The sequence below is a fragment of the Equus caballus genome, chromosome 12 (genome assembly GCF_041296265.1).
Source record: "Equus caballus isolate H_3958 breed thoroughbred chromosome 12, TB-T2T, whole genome shotgun sequence".
Classification (NCBI taxonomy): domain Eukaryota; kingdom Metazoa; phylum Chordata; class Mammalia; order Perissodactyla; family Equidae; genus Equus; species Equus caballus.
The window spans coordinates 43,628,259-43,646,920 of NC_091695.1; the positions used below are offsets into that span (position 1 = coordinate 43,628,259).

General features: G+C 48.8%; 1 protein-coding gene across 4 annotated transcripts; it reads left to right on the forward strand.

The window, feature by feature from the left end:
- Nucleotides 1–1,996: 1,996 nt before the first annotated feature.
- RBM14 (RNA binding motif protein 14) lies at nt 1,997–18,609 on the forward strand. 4 transcript variants are annotated; one of them, XR_011423714.1, is made up of 3 exons: nt 1,997–3,759; nt 8,889–10,353; nt 11,134–12,016. XR_011423714.1 is itself a non-coding variant. In XM_023654514.2 (3 exons), the coding sequence occupies exons 1-3, from the start codon at nt 2,915–2,917 to the stop codon at nt 11,339–11,341; spliced, it is 2,010 nt and encodes a 669-aa protein (XP_023510282.1). In that variant the 5' UTR covers nt 1,997–2,914; the 3' UTR covers nt 11,342–12,016. The 4 variants fall into 4 exon arrangements, 3 of the variants coding, with proteins under 3 accessions (XP_023510282.1, XP_023510284.1, XP_023510283.1); XM_023654514.2 differs by having other exon boundaries at nt 1,997–3,251; XM_023654515.2 differs by having other exon boundaries at nt 2,793–3,759.
- Nucleotides 18,610–18,662: the final 53 nt, after the last annotated feature.

Consider the following 18,662-nt stretch of genomic DNA (forward strand, 5'->3'; position numbering starts at 1 on the left):
ATCAAAGTGGTGCCCCTTTCCCTCCTTAAAACAGAATGTAAAAAAATTATAAAATAATTAGAAGCTCATTGTTAAAAGTCTAATGATATAGAAGAGTATAAAAAAAATTACCCCCCATCTCACCCCCTTGAGGTAACCAATGTTATTTCTCCATGCTGAAAAAACATATGCACATATATGGAAGGTTTTTACCCCTATAGCTTGAAAGGTGTAACAATGTACAATTACATTGTATTTTTTCCGTCTTAAATTATGGTCATCCTTCCATATCAATAAATTCTGAACTTTTTTTTTTTTGAGGAAGATCCGTGAGCTAACTGCTGCCAATCCTCCTTTTTTTGCTGAGGAAGACTGGCCCTGAGCTAACATCCATGCCCATCTTCCTCTACTTTCTATTTGGGACGCCTACCACAGCATGGCGTGTCAAGTGGTGCCATGTCCGCACCTGGGATCTGAACCAGTGAACCCCAGGCCACCAAAGCGGAACGTGTGCACTTAACCACTGCACCACCGGGCCAGCCCTGAACTATTTTTAATAGCAACATAATATTCCATCATAAGGCAATACCTAATTCCTTTATTTATAAACATTCAGGTTGCTTTCACTGCTTGCTACTACGAACAATGCTACAACAAATAAATTTATACCAATGTCCCTGTTGGTGAGTTTTCTGTAGCATAGATTTCCAAAGTAGGATTACTATGTTAAAGGCACACCAGGTTTAAAGTTTTGATACTGCCAGAATACTTCTCAAGAAGGATGTAGAGTTCACATCATCATCAGCAATATGCGAGTGTACTTTCCTCACACCCTTACCAGCAATAGATAAAATCTTTTAATTTTGTTGCAAATCTGAGGGCAGAAAAAATGTTCTCGTTTTCCCAGGAAATTGCATTTCTGACTACCAATGAAGTTTCTTGCTTATTGGCCATTTGCACTTCTTTTCCTATAAAATTGTCAGTTGGAATCCTTGGCCCCTTTATCTCACCTTGTTTTCCATATCAGTTTGTAGGAGTTCTTTGTACAGTGCAGATATTAACTCTTTAGGCTCCCAAATTTCTATCTTCAGCCCAGACGTCTGCTCAGAACCCCAGACAGATTTCTAATTGCCCATTGGTATCTCCACTTGGATGAGTTAGAGGCACCTCCAACTTATGCCCAAAACTGAATTTCTGGTCTTCCACAGAAAATCTGTTTCTCCTGCAATGTTCCCCATCTCAGTAAATGGCAACTCCGTGCTTCCAGTTGCTGGGTGTCGTCTTTGACTCCTCTTTCTCTCGCAACTCACATCCAATTGCATATTGTGTGGACGCTACTGTCAGACGACACTCAAATCTGAACACTTCCCCCAAATTCTACTGCAGCCATCGTGATTCATGTCACCATCATCTCTCTCCTGGATTTTGGAGTGGTAATTGTTCTGAGCAAACAATTGTTGTCCGTTTGTTTTTGCGCATTTCAATAGCAGCTAGAGAGATGCTTATAAAACTGTGAAAAATCACATCAGATGAACCCCTCTGCCCTAAGCTCTCCATAGACTTTCAGCCTCACTAAGAGTGAAAAAAAGTCATTTCAATGGCCCACAAGGTGCTATCCCCCAACCACCCCACCCCCATCCGTATGTGTCTCTATTATTCACTGTTTCCGCCTCCAGCCATACTGGCTCTTCGCTATTTCTTCAACAGGCAGACACGCTCCTGCCCCAGCACTTTTTGGCTCGTACTTTCTGGCTGCAATGATTCCCCTAGGGGATGGCTTGCTTGCTCCATCAGTTACTTCAAATCTTTATCACTATCTAACAGGCTATATGTTTTACCTAGTTCATTATCCGTCTCTCCCCACCCTAATATAACCTCCATGAAGGTCGGGATTTTTGTCACTTTTTGTTGACTGCTATATCCTTGGTGCTGTCCACACGGTAGCTGCTCAATAAAATTTGCAAAATAAACATGGGCAAATATTTCCCTGAGTTTGTCACCTGTATTTATGTTTTTGATGTTTCCTGCCATGCAAAAAACTTATTTGCATACGTCTGTAGGGTTTGAAATTTTTCTTTTATGTTTTTCTAAAGGCTCAACTTTTGCCCCCTCCAAGACCATTCTTTAGCCCTAATTTTCTATTTTATTAAACTTTTTCTTGTGGAAAATTTCAAGCATTCACAAGAGAGATACAGCTTATTATTCCTCGTTTGGAAATTCCATAAAGGCAGAGACAGGCTCTGATTTTTCACTGTCTCCAGCGTCTGCCAGGACCTGCAACCTCAGGGAATGTTTCCAAAGAATGAAATAGTGGCACGAGAGTTTCTCCGGGGCAGACGCCCCTCAGCTGCCCTCAGATCGCCCAGCACAGTCCCGGAGGCAACATTTGCCGACTGAAGGCGTCTGTCCTGGTTTCTCCCGCCAGGCCGGGCCTTCCGGTGGACACTCTCGCTGCCACCTCCAGGGGGGGTTTGGCCTACGCAGCCACAACGGGAGGAGCTGTGACTACCGACTGAACAAACTTTTTCCTTGGGGCCCGCCGATCAGGGGCCCACCCAGACCAGAAGCCGCCTCACCGACTAGGCCTCTGGGCCGCCGACGCTCCCCGCGCGCGTACCCCCTTCTCCAACCCTCTTCCCCCTCCCCCCGGCAGCGGCGGTTGGTCGCGCGCCGTCGTTCCTCTCCCACCCCCTCCGCTAACGAGCGGGCTCCACGCCCTCTGGGATTGGCTGCAGCCGAGAGCATCTTCTCTCAGCCTCTCTGATTGGCTGCAGGACGCGCGGGATGCGGGACCCGATTGGCTGGGTCAGAGCGCCTGCGCGGCGGGGTTCTCAGTCGCCAGCCATTCCTGGGGAGGACTGCCGGCCGGTCGGACGTCTCGCCTGTACCTAGAGGAGAGGTCCCGGCTCTCCGGGAAGGCGGCTGCGGCGGCAAAATGAAGATATTCGTGGGAAACGTCGATGGGGCGGATACGACGCCAGAGGAGCTGGCAGCTCTCTTCGCGCCTTACGGCACGGTCATGAGCTGCGCCGTCATGAAACAGTTCGCCTTCGTGCACATGCGCGAGAACGCGGGCGCGCTGCGCGCCATCGAGGCTCTGCACGGCCACGAGCTGCGACCGGGGCGCGCGCTCGTGGTGGAGATGTCGCGCCCACGGCCTCTGAACACATGGAAGATATTCGTGGGCAATGTGTCGGCTGCGTGCACGAGCCAGGAATTGCGCAGCCTCTTCGAGCGCCGCGGACGCGTCATCGAGTGTGACGTGGTGAAAGGTAACGCGGAGGCGCGCGCGGGGGCGCGGGCGCGGGCGCGGGCGCGTTCAGGGCACTCTGCTTGTTAGCCACGCCCCTTTCCCGGGGGTCGGTCACTGCGCGGTTGGGGCGGGGGAGTGGGGAAGTCTGCGGGAGCGAGGTCGGAGGTGTTGGGGGCGCGTTGGGTAGAGCCACCCTCCTCCCCTGCGGTCCAGGCACCATTCACCAAATGGGAGGAAGCGGCTCTGGGTGGGTGCGGCGGCCACTGTGAGCCGAGCTACGGGGCCGGGGACGCGCCTAAGAGTTGCGAGTGTACCGGGGGCGCGTCTTCCACTGGTCTCCTGGGCCTGGCACCGAGCGGAAATTGGGAAGTGACGGGCACAAGCCGGATCATGGAGCGGGGAAGATTTCGCCACTTCCCCACTTCCTCTCCAGACGTCGGTCAGAGCAAGGGAAGAGGGAAAAGGTGGGGGCTGACGCCCCAAGGCCACCCTCGTGTTCCCTCCCGATGAATGCTCCCGAGCGGAAGGTAACGGGGCCCTTGGATGTTTCTCGGGCTGGGATCTTTTAGTCTTGTGTGGCATGGGTCTACTCGTGGGTACAGCAGGGGCCCCTTCCGAACCCCTTTGGCCTTTCACTACTGTCAGGTGGATTAGGCGTGGCTACTCTGCGCTTTCCAACTCCCTCAAACTTGGGTTTTTTCTTTGGGTTCGATTTTATATCTATGAACTGGAGACCCCGACTTTCCGCATGTGGGAGGAGGCTTGTTTTATTGAAGGCCCCTTCTCCGTAGCCTTTGCTTGCCAAGCCCGGCCCCAGAGCAGTGTCATTCTTTTATAAGCTTGGTGATTTTGCAAGGGGCTACCTCGGTGGTGAAGGTGATGTGGGGAGGGGCGTGTGAGAGGTCTTCGTTAAACATTGGCTAAACAGACTTGCTTTCTGGTCGTCTTTGCTTGAGTAGTCTAATCCTCAGGGCAGATCCCTAGTTTGCCTTTTCTTCGAGAAAATATATTACCACAAATTAGGCCCGACTTCTCTTTTGGGACCCAGTTGACTTTTTTCATAGTCTAGGTTATTATTCCCAAGCTCTTTTTCTTTTATGTTGGCAACGTTTGGTGGGATAGCCCTTGTGCCATGTGGCCAATCTCCGTTCCACTTGGGAACAGATGGGTTCCTTGCCCTGCTGTTTTCAGGGATGCAACCTGGGAGTGTCTGGTGCCCTGCTGTTGGTGTTGGTTTCATAGCTACCCTGTGTGAGAAGCTTTGAGCATAGGAAATAAATGTGGGTGCAGATGCTTATTCATTTCCACCAAGATACTTCATTTGTTGTCCCAGAAAGCCACGTCTTTTGGGAGATTCTTGTCCTTTCCGTAACTGAGGGAGATGTAAAGAGTCCAGTCTCCACTCCTAGGAGCAATCCCTTGTTCTGCATTATTATTGCATTCTGTTTTCCTCAACTCGAGTTGTGCAAGACCACTACAATCCAGAATCGAGCTTTCCTGCTAGGTGCTCTGAGGCAGGCTGTATGGTGCATCGATTTTTGCATTAGTTTGGAGTAAAAGAGCGGGAAGGGCCGCAGATTGAGCTTCTGGTCAGGAAATGGATGGGGGTGTATGACTCATTATGAGAGATCTGTGTTTAAGTGACTTACCATACTTGTTCTGTGGTTCTTAGGTAGGGTGCCTACTAGATTGGGAGTCTAGAAACCAGCATCTGAGGGGACAGTCTCCATGGAACTCATTGGTTGAGATGCTTGCTTTCAGATGGCAGAGAAAGCTGAAAATTTGCTTGGGACCGATACCAAGTGACAATGAGGGGCAGGGTAATGTATAACTGCACGTGGTTTTTAGAACTCCTGGCTAACTACTTGTGAAGGTTAGAGCGAAAGTTTTGTGCATTTTGTCCCTTTGTAAACATTTGATTAGCAGAAATGCATTGACTTCCTCAGGATGTCGTGGTCCCCTGTTATTTGTAGTTTTGCTGATATGTAACACAGCTTTGTAATATACCTGATGTAAGGAACCGTGTTAAAGATTGACGCCTTTCTATGTCTTTGGGGTAAAGGAAAGTGAGGTTTTTGAGTTGGGAATGTAGTAGAAGAGACTGGCTCTGGCTCTAAAATTAGCTTACTCATTTCTTGGGCTGGGAATGGGCTTTCGATTGAGTCGTCTTGTCTTGGCTGTCAGGTCTTTGAAGAGCTTAAGCTTGGCATTGCACAGGACAGCCAGTTCTGTTTTATTTCACAGGGGAAAAAAAACATAGTTGCTTGGTTACCCCAGGAGCTTAGATATGATTTGATTTGTGGAGTAGAAGTCTCCATAGCAACAGTGGGTTGTAACCACTCTCCACAACTACATTCTATTGGGTGTTCAAAGATGAAGAATGAGAGTTGCTGACAGCTTTAGGAACCGTTTAGATTTCAGGGGAGGTCTGAAAGGCAGGAGCGGAAACTGTTTCCTCTTTTTTTGTGGGTGATAGACAGCTCTGTAGTTTCTATTTAGAGATTTTTACTCTTCTCAGGATAGGAAAACTCATTTTTCTGGATTCTCTTAACTTTGGTTTGCGATGCCATCAGACCGTTAGGAGATCTCTATAAAACGTTGTTTGCTAGTCCCTTTAAGTGCTGTGAATTTCCTTCAGAAGTCACTGTTCCTTGAACTACCTCTCCAGGCAAATGGGCCCTTGGAGCTCTCAAGATCTCTGGTTTTTCTTAATTGTCCTAGGGGTAGTTGGGCATCTTTGGTAGGGCCGGATCTGGGTTTAGCTGCTCACTGTGATAGGATTAGATAGCCCTGGTGTGATTGAGTCAGCTGGACAACCTGTTTACACTTCTCTCCAATATCAGGCTTAGGAACTTCCTGATATAAATTGGTTATAGGTAAGATCTGGTGGCTTGCTTTTTTTGTCAGTTGTATAGCTAGACTGGGCAGTCAGTTGAGTTGTACGTGTGCAATCTCAATTTTCACATTTCACAAATCTTTTTTTTTTTTTTAAAGTGATGAGGTTGCATTCTTTTTTTTTTTTCTTTTTTTAAAGATTTTATTTTTTCCTTTTTCTCCCCAAAGCCCCCCGGTACATAGTTGTATATTCTTAGTTGTGGGTCCTTCCAGTTGTGGCATGTGGGACGCCGCCTCAGCGTGGTCTGATGAGCAGTGCCATGTCCGCGCCCAGGATTCGAACCAACGAAACACTGGGCCGCCTGCAGTGGAGCGCGCGAACTTAACCATTCGGCCACGGGGCCAGCCCCACATTTCACAAATCTTAATAGAGATCTCTTAATAAAACCCTGCTAAGAAGGGAGTAGACTATGGGATGTCCTATTGCTCTTGTAAACCCATTGAAATTTTTTTGTTGGGTGTTTTTTCCTAGCTCATTGTAGTCTCAGGTATTTGTGGATAGATTAGCTAGGAATGTGGTCTGCTTCTTTAATATTCCCTCACAGTGCCTGGAGGGTTTTTTCCCCCGTTCCCCTTAATCTGCCTATAAGCTCCTGCTTTCTGCTTGCCATTGCATTCTTGGGGTGGTTTTGCCATTCCCGGGAGGGTCAGCTCAGCGTCTGCTTTTAGAGAGATCTCCGACCACCAGCATCTCTTTCTTAGCTCACTCTACCAAAGTAGAGGTGAGCGATGGAAGGACAATTCTAGTGCCCTGTGGCTAGGCCGAAAGGAACACTTTTGCTTTCCACAGTTGGTAGGTAGGAATCAGGTTCTGGCCATGGGGGTGTGAGGACTGAGAGTTGTGATAGTTCATTTTGTTTTTTTGTCGTCTCTGGCAGGTTCCAAGTTTGCATGTATTGATGGCATTGTGTCTCAGGTGTTTTATCATGGATACCCTTCTGTAGGGAAATAAGCCTGTGGTTATAAGCACCATAATTCTTCATCATTTATATTTTATAAGGGACTTTTATCTTCTTATTTGAACCTCCTAACTGAGGTAAGTAGGACAGATCTGTCAGATGGAGAAATAAATTATAAGTTCTTTAAGAGCTTGCAGCAAGTCAGCGATACCTGGATCTACAACTGAGGTTTAATTCCTAGCCCGGGATTCCCTATGCCATATCATACTTCTGACTTCTACCTGTTGATTATATTTTTATTCTCATTTATGTGAGAGTTGGGTTGGTGGCATTGCCTTACATCCAGGAAAATGACTTCTTCTATAGGAGCAGCTAGAGAGGGCATCCCAGTATGAAAGTTTCTAGAAATTTGGACCCTTGTTCAAAGGCCATTTAAAAGGATTTCTTAGCTTCAAGGATGAAACCTTCGTAACCTCATCCAGGTAGTTCTTCGTAGATGAGGTCCTGGTACTTGGACTCTGTCTTAAAGTAGCCACAGGTCCAGATGGGGTTAAGTGTTTGGCCTGGTTTCCCATGAACATGATCTTATCGTCGTTCTTCAGATTCTGCTTGCACCATTGTGGTTTGTGAGTTTGGATGTGAACAGGGATTTCTTCCCATTCCTCCTAAAATTTTCTCATTCTGTGTGGTAGACAAGTAGGACTTTGAGATCAACATTCTGTCTCCAAGCCTATCCCACCACAACTCATTCAGATTCTGAATGAGAACCTCAGAGGTAACCTGCTTAGCAGAGCCTGCTAGCTGCAGTAAATGTAGCTTCTTGTCTTGAAGCTGAGAAACCAATTCTTTTCTGTAAATAGTTTGCTCTGGGAACAGGAGCTCCAGGGGTAAGATAAACCTTTGTCTCTTGAAGAGGAACCGGTGGAAGATGTAATGTCGCCTGCAGGAGGGGGCTTGGCCCTGAACTCTGCCAGGAGGCTTAGTTTCCATTGCCACACCTCATTCGCTTATATGGGGTCCAGCTTCTCCCCTTCTGAGCTTAAATTCTAGCCATATTACACAGTCCTATTTTATATGTTGACTTCTGAGTGGATAGACTGGTATAGTGAAGGGGCATGGAGAGATGGGATTCTGTACCTGGCTCTAACACATTTTGATTTGGGGCAAGCCATATGAATTCTCTGAGCGTGTTTGCCCACCTGCAGAATGGGGATAATGATCCTTTGCTCTGTCTACCTCGTAGGATTGTTTTGAGGCCTAAATGAGGTCCTTTGCATGAAAGTGTTTTGAAAACTGGGAAGTTCTGTGGGAAAAGGAGAGATCATACTGGAGGAATTTGTTGAACAGCCCATTGCAGTCTAGCTGTCTTGCCTTAATTGGACTGTGTGGTGAGACATGGATCACGCCAAGATGTAGGTGCTTATTTCCAGTGTATGAGAGTTCAGCTTCAAGAGTGAGCAGTAGTGTTTGGTGACCTTAGGTTAGAGAATACTGAATTAGTTGAGTGATTCAGGAAACTTTTCTGCATTTTGTCTGCTGGCTTATGCTTAGAGGGGCCTTGAAGAGTCTCATCCTGTGTTGCAGTTCATCTTTGTTCTTTCTTCTCTCACCAGGAGGCTGGGTGAGGTAGCAGGGGAAAGGGGAGAATGGGGAGAAGGCCATAGGCAAAGGTGACTGCTTGAGACAGTCAGAAGCTTTCTTACATGGGAGCCACATTTTACAACATGCTGCTGGATAGGAGGGTTTGGAGGCCTGGAGGTAGTTGGCAACAGCTGGGTGCTGTTGCTGTGTCCAGTTTGGGACCCATCAGGTAGCATGCCCTGCCCCCCTAATTGCTAACCCTCTGTCTGCTGCTTTATCAGACTACGCGTTTGTTCACATGGAGAAGGAAGCAGATGCCAAAGCCGCCATCGCGCAGCTCAACGGCAAAGAAGTGAAGGGCAAGCGCATCAACGTGGAACTGTCAACCAAGGGTCAGAAGAAGGGGCCTGGCCTGGCTATCCAGTCTGGGGACAAGACCAAGAAACCAGGGGCTGGGGATACGGCATTCCCTGGAACTGGTGGCTTCTCTGCCACCTTCGACTACCAGCAGGCTTTTGGCAACAGCACTGGTGGCTTTGATGGGCAAGCCCGTCAGCCCACACCACCCTTCTTTGGTCGCGACCGCAGCCCCCTGCGCCGTTCACCTCCCCGAGCCTCTTACGTGGCTCCTCTGACGGCCCAGCCAGCCACCTACCGGGCCCAGCCCTCAGTGTCGCTGGGAGCTGCCTACAGGGCCCAGCCTTCTGCCTCTTTGGGTGTCGGCTATCGGACTCAGCCCATGACAGCCCAGGCAGCCTCTTACCGCGCGCAGCCCTCTGTCTCCCTTGGGGCTCCATACCGGGGCCAGCTGGCTAGCCCTAGCTCCCAGTCTGCTGCAGCTTCCTCGCTTGGCCCATATGGTGGAGCCCAGCCCTCAGCCTCGGCCCTTTCCTCCTATGGGGGTCAGCCAGCTGCGGCTTCTTCGCTTAACTCCTATGGGGCTCAAGGCTCCTCCCTTGCCTCCTATGGTAACCAGCCATCTTCTTATGGCGCACAGGCTGCCTCTTCCTATGGGGTTCGTGCAGCTGCCTCCTCCTACAACACCCAGGGAGCAGCTTCCTCCCTCGGCTCCTATGGGGCCCAGGCAGCCTCCTATGGGGCCCAATCTGCAGCCTCCTCACTAGCTTATGGGGCCCAGGCAGCTTCTTACAATGCCCAGCCCTCGGCCTCTTACAATGCCCAGTCTGCCCCATATGCTGCACAACAGGCTGCTTCCTACTCTTCCCAGCCTGCTGCCTATGTGGCACAGCCAGCTACAGCTGCTGCCTATGCCAGCCAGCCAGCTGCCTATGCTGCACAAGCCACTACCCCAATGGCTGGCTCTTATGGGGCCCAGCCGGTTGTTCAGACCCAACTGAATAGCTATGGGGCTCAAGCATCAATGGGCTTGTCAGGCTCCTATGGGGCTCAGTCAGCTGCTGCGGCCACTGGCTCCTATGGTGCCGCAGCTGCCTATGGGGCCCAGCCTTCTGCCACCCTGGCAGCTCCTTACCGCACTCAGTCGTCAGCCTCACTGGCTGCTTCCTATGCTGCTCAGCAGCATCCCCAGGCTGCTGCCTCCTACCGTGGCCAGCCGGGCAATGCCTACGACGGGGCAGGTCAGCCGTCTGCAGCCTACCTGTCCATGTCCCAGGGGGCCGTTGCCAACGCCAACAGCACCCCGCCGCCCTATGAGCGTACCCGCCTCTCCCCACCCCGGGCCAGCTACGACGATCCCTACAAAAAGGCTGTCGCCATGTCGAAAAGGTACTGTATGCCCCCCCGCCTCTGCCCCCAGCTGGGGCTTCGGGCAAGGGGCTGAGGTTGGCATGGGAGGGAAACTGGAGCCATCGGCCCCTCCCTTGGTCGTCTCTCTTCTGCTCCCTTGGGATTTCCACAGGCTGAGGGGGATGATGTCTGTGAACTTTCCTGGTCACCAGGGTTCAGGTGGAGCATAATGCTCAGCCTGGGGTGGTATCAGCTAGTCAGGCTGGGAAAAGTGTCACCTGTCTAGGCTAGCCCAAGTGCCATTGGAGCTACTGCCTGCAAGATTGTGGCCCATACCCTTTCCCACGGTCTCAAGGATCCTTAAGCCGGTTATGTGGTTGTCCTGGCTTTGGTCGGGGTGGGTTTGAAAGAGTAGTCCTTTGGCACTCACTGGCTGAAGGCAAGGAGTATGAGGTGCGTCCACTCTGTGGGAAGTTGGGGACCTTGCTTTCGTCCGCCGTTCTCTTGATAAACAACCAAGGTCTTTCTGTGCAGGGCCCAGGGGTGGGGATAGTTTTGTTTGTGGTTTGGGAATGTAGACCAGAATCCACCTTGGCCAGTTCAGAAGGGAGGGCTGCAGTGGTGGGCTTGGTTTCCCACTGAGTTGAACTGGGCTTGATTTCTTGCCCTGGATAGGGTGATGAGCCTTCTGACAAAATCTTGTTTGTTGGAGACCAATCTGATCACGCCCTCCCTATCCCCATTGGCATCTCCCCCATGCCCACCTGGAGCCCTCCCCTCGATTGTCTCATTCACCAACTGTCTTCTTCTCTCGACTAGGTATGGTTCCGACCGGCGTTTAGCCGAGCTCTCTGATTACCGCCGTTTATCAGAGTCGCAGCTCTCGTTCCGCCGCTCGCCGACAAAGTCCTCGCTGGATTACCGTCGCCTGCCCGATGCCCATTCCGATTACGCACGCTATTCGGGCTCCTATAATGATTACCTGCGGGCAGCTCAGATGCACTCTGGCTACCAGCGCCGCATGTAGGGCCATCCTGGGATGGGGTACCATGGGGAGGGAAGGAGAGGAGAGGTGGAGCAGGGTGCAGATCCAGGTTATAACCACTGGCCCATACCTCTCCTGTTTGCGGTTTTTCATCCCCTCTGCCACGTGGGCCTTCCCCAGGAGACGATCCTTTTGAGTGTTCGGCAGTAACCTACTTTGTTCCTTCGCCTCAGCAGCACATCTTGCTGCTGGCTCTAGATCTGCGGTTTCCCCTCTCCCCTACCTCCCATCTCCCCAGGATGGGAATTTCTTTTGTTTTTATTTTTTTCCTGGCTCCCTTTTATTTTTGCGCGATATTTAAGGTCGTCTGGATGGGGAAGCAACCTGCAGCTGAGGTCGGCGGCGCCTTTTTCTTTTTAGATTTGAGGGAGGCCAGGAAAGGGTTTTAGCTGAACCATTTCCTATGCGCCAAGCTGTGCCAGCAGTCCAGGGGGCCCTGACTCTGTCCCTCTGTAGACTGTATTGAGACTGAGTTTCTGGTGGGACAGTCAGTTGGTTTATGTCCAAATCCCTGCTGACCCCTCATGTTCTAGCTGATGCTGAGCGGCACAGCCCCACTTCCCCATCTCCCCAAGTAGGTGGTGTTAGAAAACCTTAATTTTTTTTCCCTTTTGTATGGACTACAAATAAAACTTGGGGCAATTTGCAGTTTGGAAACCTGGTTGTCATTGTCTTGATTGCACTCAGCTTCAGAGGAGCCAGTTTGACATCCAGGAAGACATGACAGCTAAAGGGAAGGCAGCCAGAGAACTCAGGGCAGGTGAGGGAAGGGATTTGAATGGGGGAATTAGAATGATTTCGCTGCTGCCCAGAGGGATTTAGCTCATTGTCATCCTGCTAGTCTGCCATCTTTAGGACTGGAGAGTCCAGACCAAGTTGTTTGGACTTCTTCAGCCCTCAACTTGAATTAATCACACCAAAATGCAGTATATTTATTGCCCATTTTCCTCTGTCTTCGCTTGACCATTTTCCCTGACTTGTTTCCAGTTCAGAAATGACCTGTGCTCCAGCAGGGTGGTTCTGGGGTTTGGCTTCTCAAGTGAGAAGTGGGGAATGGGCTGCATTGGTGCTTATGAGGCTACTGGGTCCTTCAGGCAGTAGGCTCGAGTGAGTGCTGGGGCCGGCACCTGGAAAGGAGCCAGTAGTAGGGTGGGGGTGATGTCAGTGTCTGGTATTGCCCTGTGGTTGGAAAAAGGACGGGCAGGGACAGTTGGAAGCAGGTTTGGGGATTCTGGCCATAGACCTGGTATTTCGCCTGTTGAACATCACCGTGGAGCGTCCTTCCTGCGTCCTGACAACCCCTGCCATCATGGTCACCTGAGACTCTCACTCTCCGTATCTCCATTTGTTCAGGTTTCCAGATGTTTTCTTGGTGGGTTTATATTTGAAAGTGTCATGATAGACTCTCGGAAGGGGGGTGAGGCGCAAGCATAACCAAGTAAGGATGCTGGGATAGGGTGAAGAATTGAAGAGTCTATACTTTTATTCTGGGACTGAGGGTCGAGAGGACCTGGGCAAAAAATACGGCAATTCCAGCTGGGGACAAGACTCAGGCTTGGGCTTAATGATGGTGAATGTTAGAAGACTGGTTGGGTGGGGTGATAACAGGAAAACCTACTGATGTTCCTTTGGGAAAGGGTGCTCTAGAGATTTGATTTGGGAGCCTGCTGGGGCAAGGCGATTTTGCAGAGGCGTTGTATGCCAGTCAAGTGGAGTTCAGGTGGGTTCTCTTCTGCCTCCTTCACTGGCTTCTTGTGAACTTGCCCATGACAGGGTAGTTTGCCCTAGATGTTCTCTTCCCTCTGCCCAGCAGGCAAAAGCGTATGGTCTTTGTAATCATGAGCTTTGATGGATGCTAACTGGGGTGATCTCGGGGTATCGGGGCCATAGCTGTTTTCCTTGCTTCTCTTTCTGTTCACTGCTTTGCTGCTCCTTTTCATTTTTTGCAGTTCTGGGGGGGGGAGTTGATAGGTTTCTTGTCCCTTTTCTGCAGCGAGGGTGGGGTGATCTGAGGGCCAAGCTAACAAGGTTAGCTCTGGTTATTCTGGAAAATGGAGGGTTGGTTGATTCTAGGGCTGTGATTTGTGGCCTGTGTATTTGTAATATTTCTTTCTTTGTCAATGTGGCTGTCATCTTTTCTCTCCAGTGAGGGTTCTGCCACTATCCCAACCCCAGGGTTCCTGTGAAAAACAGCTTAGTGTGCTCTCCGGGCCAGTGTTGATGTTCTTCATTGCAGACCAAGTTCTTCAGAGTGACCTGGCCTAGGTGATCACTCTAACTGCCAGTCATCTTTAGGTCCTGACGCCCTTGCTGCCTCAGCCCTCAGGCTTCTCCTTGTTTAAGCCAGAAGGCGCTACAAAGCTAAATCATTTGTCATTTTTCTCTTTCTTGCAGATTGTTTTAAAATTCCCTCCCCTCTTTTTTGTTTAAATTATGCCACCTGTGTTAATCCTATAGCCTACTTCTCATACTTTACTTTTTGTGGATTTCTGATTTCCAGGGTCCTATAACTTGAAGATGGTTGGGTTGAGTGAATGGGAGGACAGATGTTTATTCTGTGTTTTGGGAAAAGCTGGTGGGGAATATGGGCTCCCATTGTCCTTCAGATCTTTGCGCTTCTGCATGTATCACCTCTACAACTTGGCGTTCATTGGAGAAGTTTTAGACGGTTTATTCCTGGAACAAGTCTAGCCTCAGCAGCGTGCTCTATTCTGAAGTTTGGACCGTGTTTCAGATTCTGTCTGGGGCAGGCCTGGGGTCCCTTTGTACTGGAGGTAATGGGAGTATCACTGAGTGGTCAGCCTCTGTGGGTAGGCTGCCTTTCTAGTTATGCCCATCAGTTAAGCTCTGCCAAAGTCTGAGCACAGACTGTTGGTTCTCTAGCCATTTTGTCCTTCTAAGCCAAGTAAGCTGACTATAATGTGTAATGCCTGAGGTCATAATGAGAATAAATTTCCTGAAATGAAATAAATTTATGGACTAATATGCTGTGTAATAGGAGTTTGGGTAATGGAGAAGATGAGTTGGATAGCAGCTGGAAAATTTATATTCACCTAAATTCTATAGGTACCTTTAAAAAGGTCCTAAAGGGTAGAATCTAGAATTTTTCAGGAAAAAAATGTTCTCAAAACGATTTCAAGTCTAGCTCTAAATCATTTGAAATATTGTGTGTCTGTAATGCTGGAAATACAGTGTTCAGGTAGCTGACCCCTTGCACTGACCTTGAGGAAGGTCTGGGGAGGCAAGACCTACTCAGTGAACTAGTTATAGTTAATAAGCAATGCTAGGGAAGTGGTAGGTAAGGAAAGAGAGGATGGGGCAGTCTCAGTAGTTAGAGAAAACTTGCTGGATGAGATTTGTTTAATTTGAAAACTGGCTTGGCACAGAGAGAATGACTTAAGGGTGTTGACTCTAAAATCAGGTTTCCTGAGTTTGAATCCTGGTTCTACCACTTAACAGTGTGATCTTGGGCATGTCAGGAACTCTGCCTCAGTTTTTTCATCTATAAAATGAGGATAATAGCTAATGTTTATTGAACACATGCTAAGCACTGTTAAAAGTGCTTTTCATATAGTAGTTTCATTTAATCTTCCTTGCAATCCAAATGCATTAGGTATTTCTAAACCTATTTTATAAGTGGTAAAGTTGAGGCTGTAGGTTAAGTAACTTTTCTTAAGATCATTTGGCTAGGAAGTAGTGGATCAAGGAGTTGAACCAGCCATTTTGAACCATCTAGGACTTCGCTTGTATATCATTATGATAAAACTACCTTTGGAAGGATCAAATGAGAACATGTGACAAGTGTAGGGCCTCATATATAGTCACTGCTCATTAAATGCTAGCCATCGTATAGAAATGAGGAGTTAGAACATTCTGGGGAAATTAGGATGGCCTAGTGGAGCACATAGCTGAGCAAAAGACTGGATGGATGTAGGTGTTAGTGTTGCACATACAAGTAACAGTGAAGGCAGTGCATTTTTGTAATGAGTGGTACCTAGGAGTGACGTGGGCCATTGGACCGCATCAGTTTTGGCCATCTCCAGTCTCAGCCAACACCATTCAGTAACCTGGGATCGGATTCTCCTGGGTATGGAGAAGAAAGCTATACGGGGTAGGGGACCTGCAAGAGGATGTAACTGGCAGCGGGATGGAAGCTTGCTTGACTGGCCTAGTGGCTCCTTCTGAACATCCCTGGAGAACACTGGTTTTTAATTTGAGCTCTTATTAGACCAGGAGCTCATTTCTGGACAAGGAGCCAGAGTTATTAGGTATATAAATTATATATATTCACCCCTAAGGGTGTGAAACTAATACAGATTGCTTATTGACATGTGAGTGGTTTTTACTCGTGTTTCCCTGTAAATTTGGATTTGTTCCTTATTTCTCTTTAAAGAGTCCAGGCTCTTTCAGCTCTTCGGTATTTGCAGCCCGAATAAATATTTATGTTTGGCTCTTAACAGAATGTCAGCTTTCTAGATGACTTTGGACAAGTCACTTTTCCTTTTTAGGGGCCTGGTAATCTGATCAGCAAATTAAGAATCACCAAAATGGCATCTACAGTGTTCCAGACAAGGTGCTTTTAAAACCTTCCATTCAGTCGCATTCTCTCTAGTTGGTGTGGTAGAGGATTTGGACCAGATGTCTTTAATTTAAAACCTTTAATGGTTTTTAAGGGGCAAACATTAAGCTCCTTTACTACTTGGTGAAATACAGTTGGGTAGATGAACATCAGCATGGAGACTTGAACTACGAATCTTCTTACCTAACACTTCGTTTTGCAGTGTTTGTCAAGCTCATAATCCTGGCAATCAAAAGCCGTAGCATAGGTTACCCCCTGACTTTTGGGCACCTACTTTATCTGTTTGAGGGAGACTGGAAAGTGTACTAGGTGATAACGAGTATAAAGGTGCTTGTTTTTAGTACTAAGTGTCCACGTTCTTAAACTGATACTGAGAATCCAAAGTCATTTCTCTCCTTTTGGTTATCAAGTTAACTCATGCATTCATTCATCCATTTGTTGACTCAGTCAACAAATATTTAAGTGCCTACCACGTGCCAAGTGCAGTTCTGACACTGAGGATATACTAACGAACAAGAAGAGCCGCCTGCCCTTGTAGAACAGGTATTTGCTGGGGGCAGAGAGTGGAAAGAAGGCAGAAAATGAACAAATAGGATTTCAAGTGGTGGTAAGTATTCAGAAAAATAACATGGAGTCATGGGATAGAGCTCCAAAGTAGGTTTGGAGTGGGGGCATGTCTTTAGATGAGTGGCCAGCGAAGGACCTGGAGAAAGAACATTCCAGTCTGAATGAGCTTGGGACAAAAAGGCCAGTGTGGTGGAGCACAGTTGGGGGTGGGGGTTAAGAGATTGTGAGATTTTGGCAGTTTTCCATTGCAATGGGTTTTGAAAAGCAGGGGGATGATTTAACGTGGTTTACTCAGTTGGGTGAGCTTGCAAAATGACACAAATATAACTCCACCTAGGGCTTTCAGAAGGTAAATCAAGTAACTAGATAAGGGGCTGGGGGAGGTCGTCTGCCAACTGGGTTGAATTGTGATCCTGAGAAGATACACATTCCGTCTCTCCCCTTTGGACTTGGAGAGATTTCCTAGTTTCATAGAGTGAGCTGATCTTATGTGCTTTGGTATTTTGGAAGAAAGTTTATCTCCGGGGCTGTTGGGACACAAAAAATTTGGAAGATCAAACTGAAAGGAGCTGAGAGGATTTCTATAACCGGATGCTTTTCCCTGTGCAGATTGAGTCGTGGCCACCTCCTGATGCTGGCCCCTTAAAGGGCACGCATGGAGCTAACATGGAATTCATTTTCATCGCTGATCCTATGGCCTTATGGCCTTTACTCAGTCTCAACAGTATCAGCATTAGAATCCACAATGAAAATGGAGCAAGATTAGTGACCACCACATCTGTAAATGTTTTTAGGTCCTTTTGCTACCCTAGAATACGTTCTTGACCAGTTTTCCACCATTTGGTTTCTGAGTCATGTCAGGTTTTAAAATCCATTTCCATAACTTTGGCTTCTCCTTTCTCTTTACGCCCCTCCTCCCTCCGCCCCCCTTTTGGGCTGCTTTGGACGGTAGTGTGTTCTACTTGTGTCATCTCCACTCCTGAGGATCCCTTTCCTTCCTCATAAACAATTCACGGCTTTTATGTTTTAAGTTTTTCCATCCAGCACCGCTCCCCTCCCCTCCCCCTTTTAACTCCCTCTTCAAAAGCTGCCTTGCAAAGGGTCATTGCTTGCTCAGTGAATATGGGATTATGTGAAGAAGCCGAAGGATGAGAAAGAATGTCATGAGGGGGCCAGACCCTCTGGGGATGTCGTTTTGATTGTATCTTGTTTATAGCTGGTTGTGATTAGGCTCTTCCCTCTAAGGTCGGTTCTAGGAGTTTAAACCTCTACAGCTCTGGCTGATGGCGCCCAATAAAATAAAACAAAAAAACTTTGCTGCTCCAGTTTTTTCTCCGGGCGGGGTGGGGGTATTTTCTCAATCTCCACGGTCACAGGGAGAAGCCGTTCCTTCATCTTGGTCCCTCGAGGGCACTTGCCTCTTCAGCGCCTCCTGAGTAACGCAGCCCCCACCCAGCCGCCTTCGGGGCCATTACACCCTAATTGAAGCTGCGCCCCATTAGCCGTTTTCCGAGTTCCTTTCACCACCTATGAAGTAGTTTTAATTTGGGGGAAGCGCAGGGACTCCCTGGGCTACAGTGCGGATTGTTGGCCAAAGGAGGAGGTTGGGTTCTTCAGGCGGGACGCTTCGCTGTTTTTCCTCCCTGGCGTTTGGGTCTGCGAGAGCGATCGGCCGCAGCATCCTGGCTGCGGGGGGTTGGGGGGGTGGGGTGTCTGGGAGGTCAGAGGGAGGAATTTGGAGTCGAAGGCAAAATGGAGCGCGGAATATTGTCGGGATGTGCACGTGGAAGCTTAACAAAGTTGGCGCCATGAAGCGAAAGACGGCCACACCGGCGTCCTAAGCTCGCTCCGCCTAATGGCGGGCGGAACCCCGCCGGCGAAGCTCACGTTTGTAGTTCCTCCCTCACGCCGACCTCTTGCCCAATTGGTGACTTCGGCTTCTCGAGATTGCTGCTCATTGGCATTCGCGTGAAAGCTCTGGGGTTACTGACGTTTCCACCTCTTCCCGGCCTCAGGTAATTGGCGTTCGTGGTAACCAATCAAGAAGAGGATCTGCGGGAACGCCTGCCTTTTACTTTTTTGAGCGGCCAATCCGATGGTAGGTTCACCTCCCCCTCTACCCAGAGTCACTGCAGCGGCGGCCGCCATTTTAGCGTT

What these genes read in the sequence shown, in the direction of transcription:
- RBM14 (XM_023654514.2), top strand. Translation starts at nt 2,915, where the DNA reads ATGAAGATATTCGTGGGAAACGTCGATGGGGCGGATACGACGCCAGAG. An exon ending in CGAGTGTGACGTGGTGAAAG is followed by an intron (nt 3,252 to 8,888) that starts GTAACGCGGAGG and finishes CTGCTTTATCAG; the next exon opens with ACTACGCGTTTGTTCACATG. An exon ending in GCTGTCGCCATGTCGAAAAG is followed by an intron (nt 10,354 to 11,133) that starts GTACTGTATGCC and finishes TCTCTCGACTAG; the next exon opens with GTATGGTTCCGACCGGCGTT.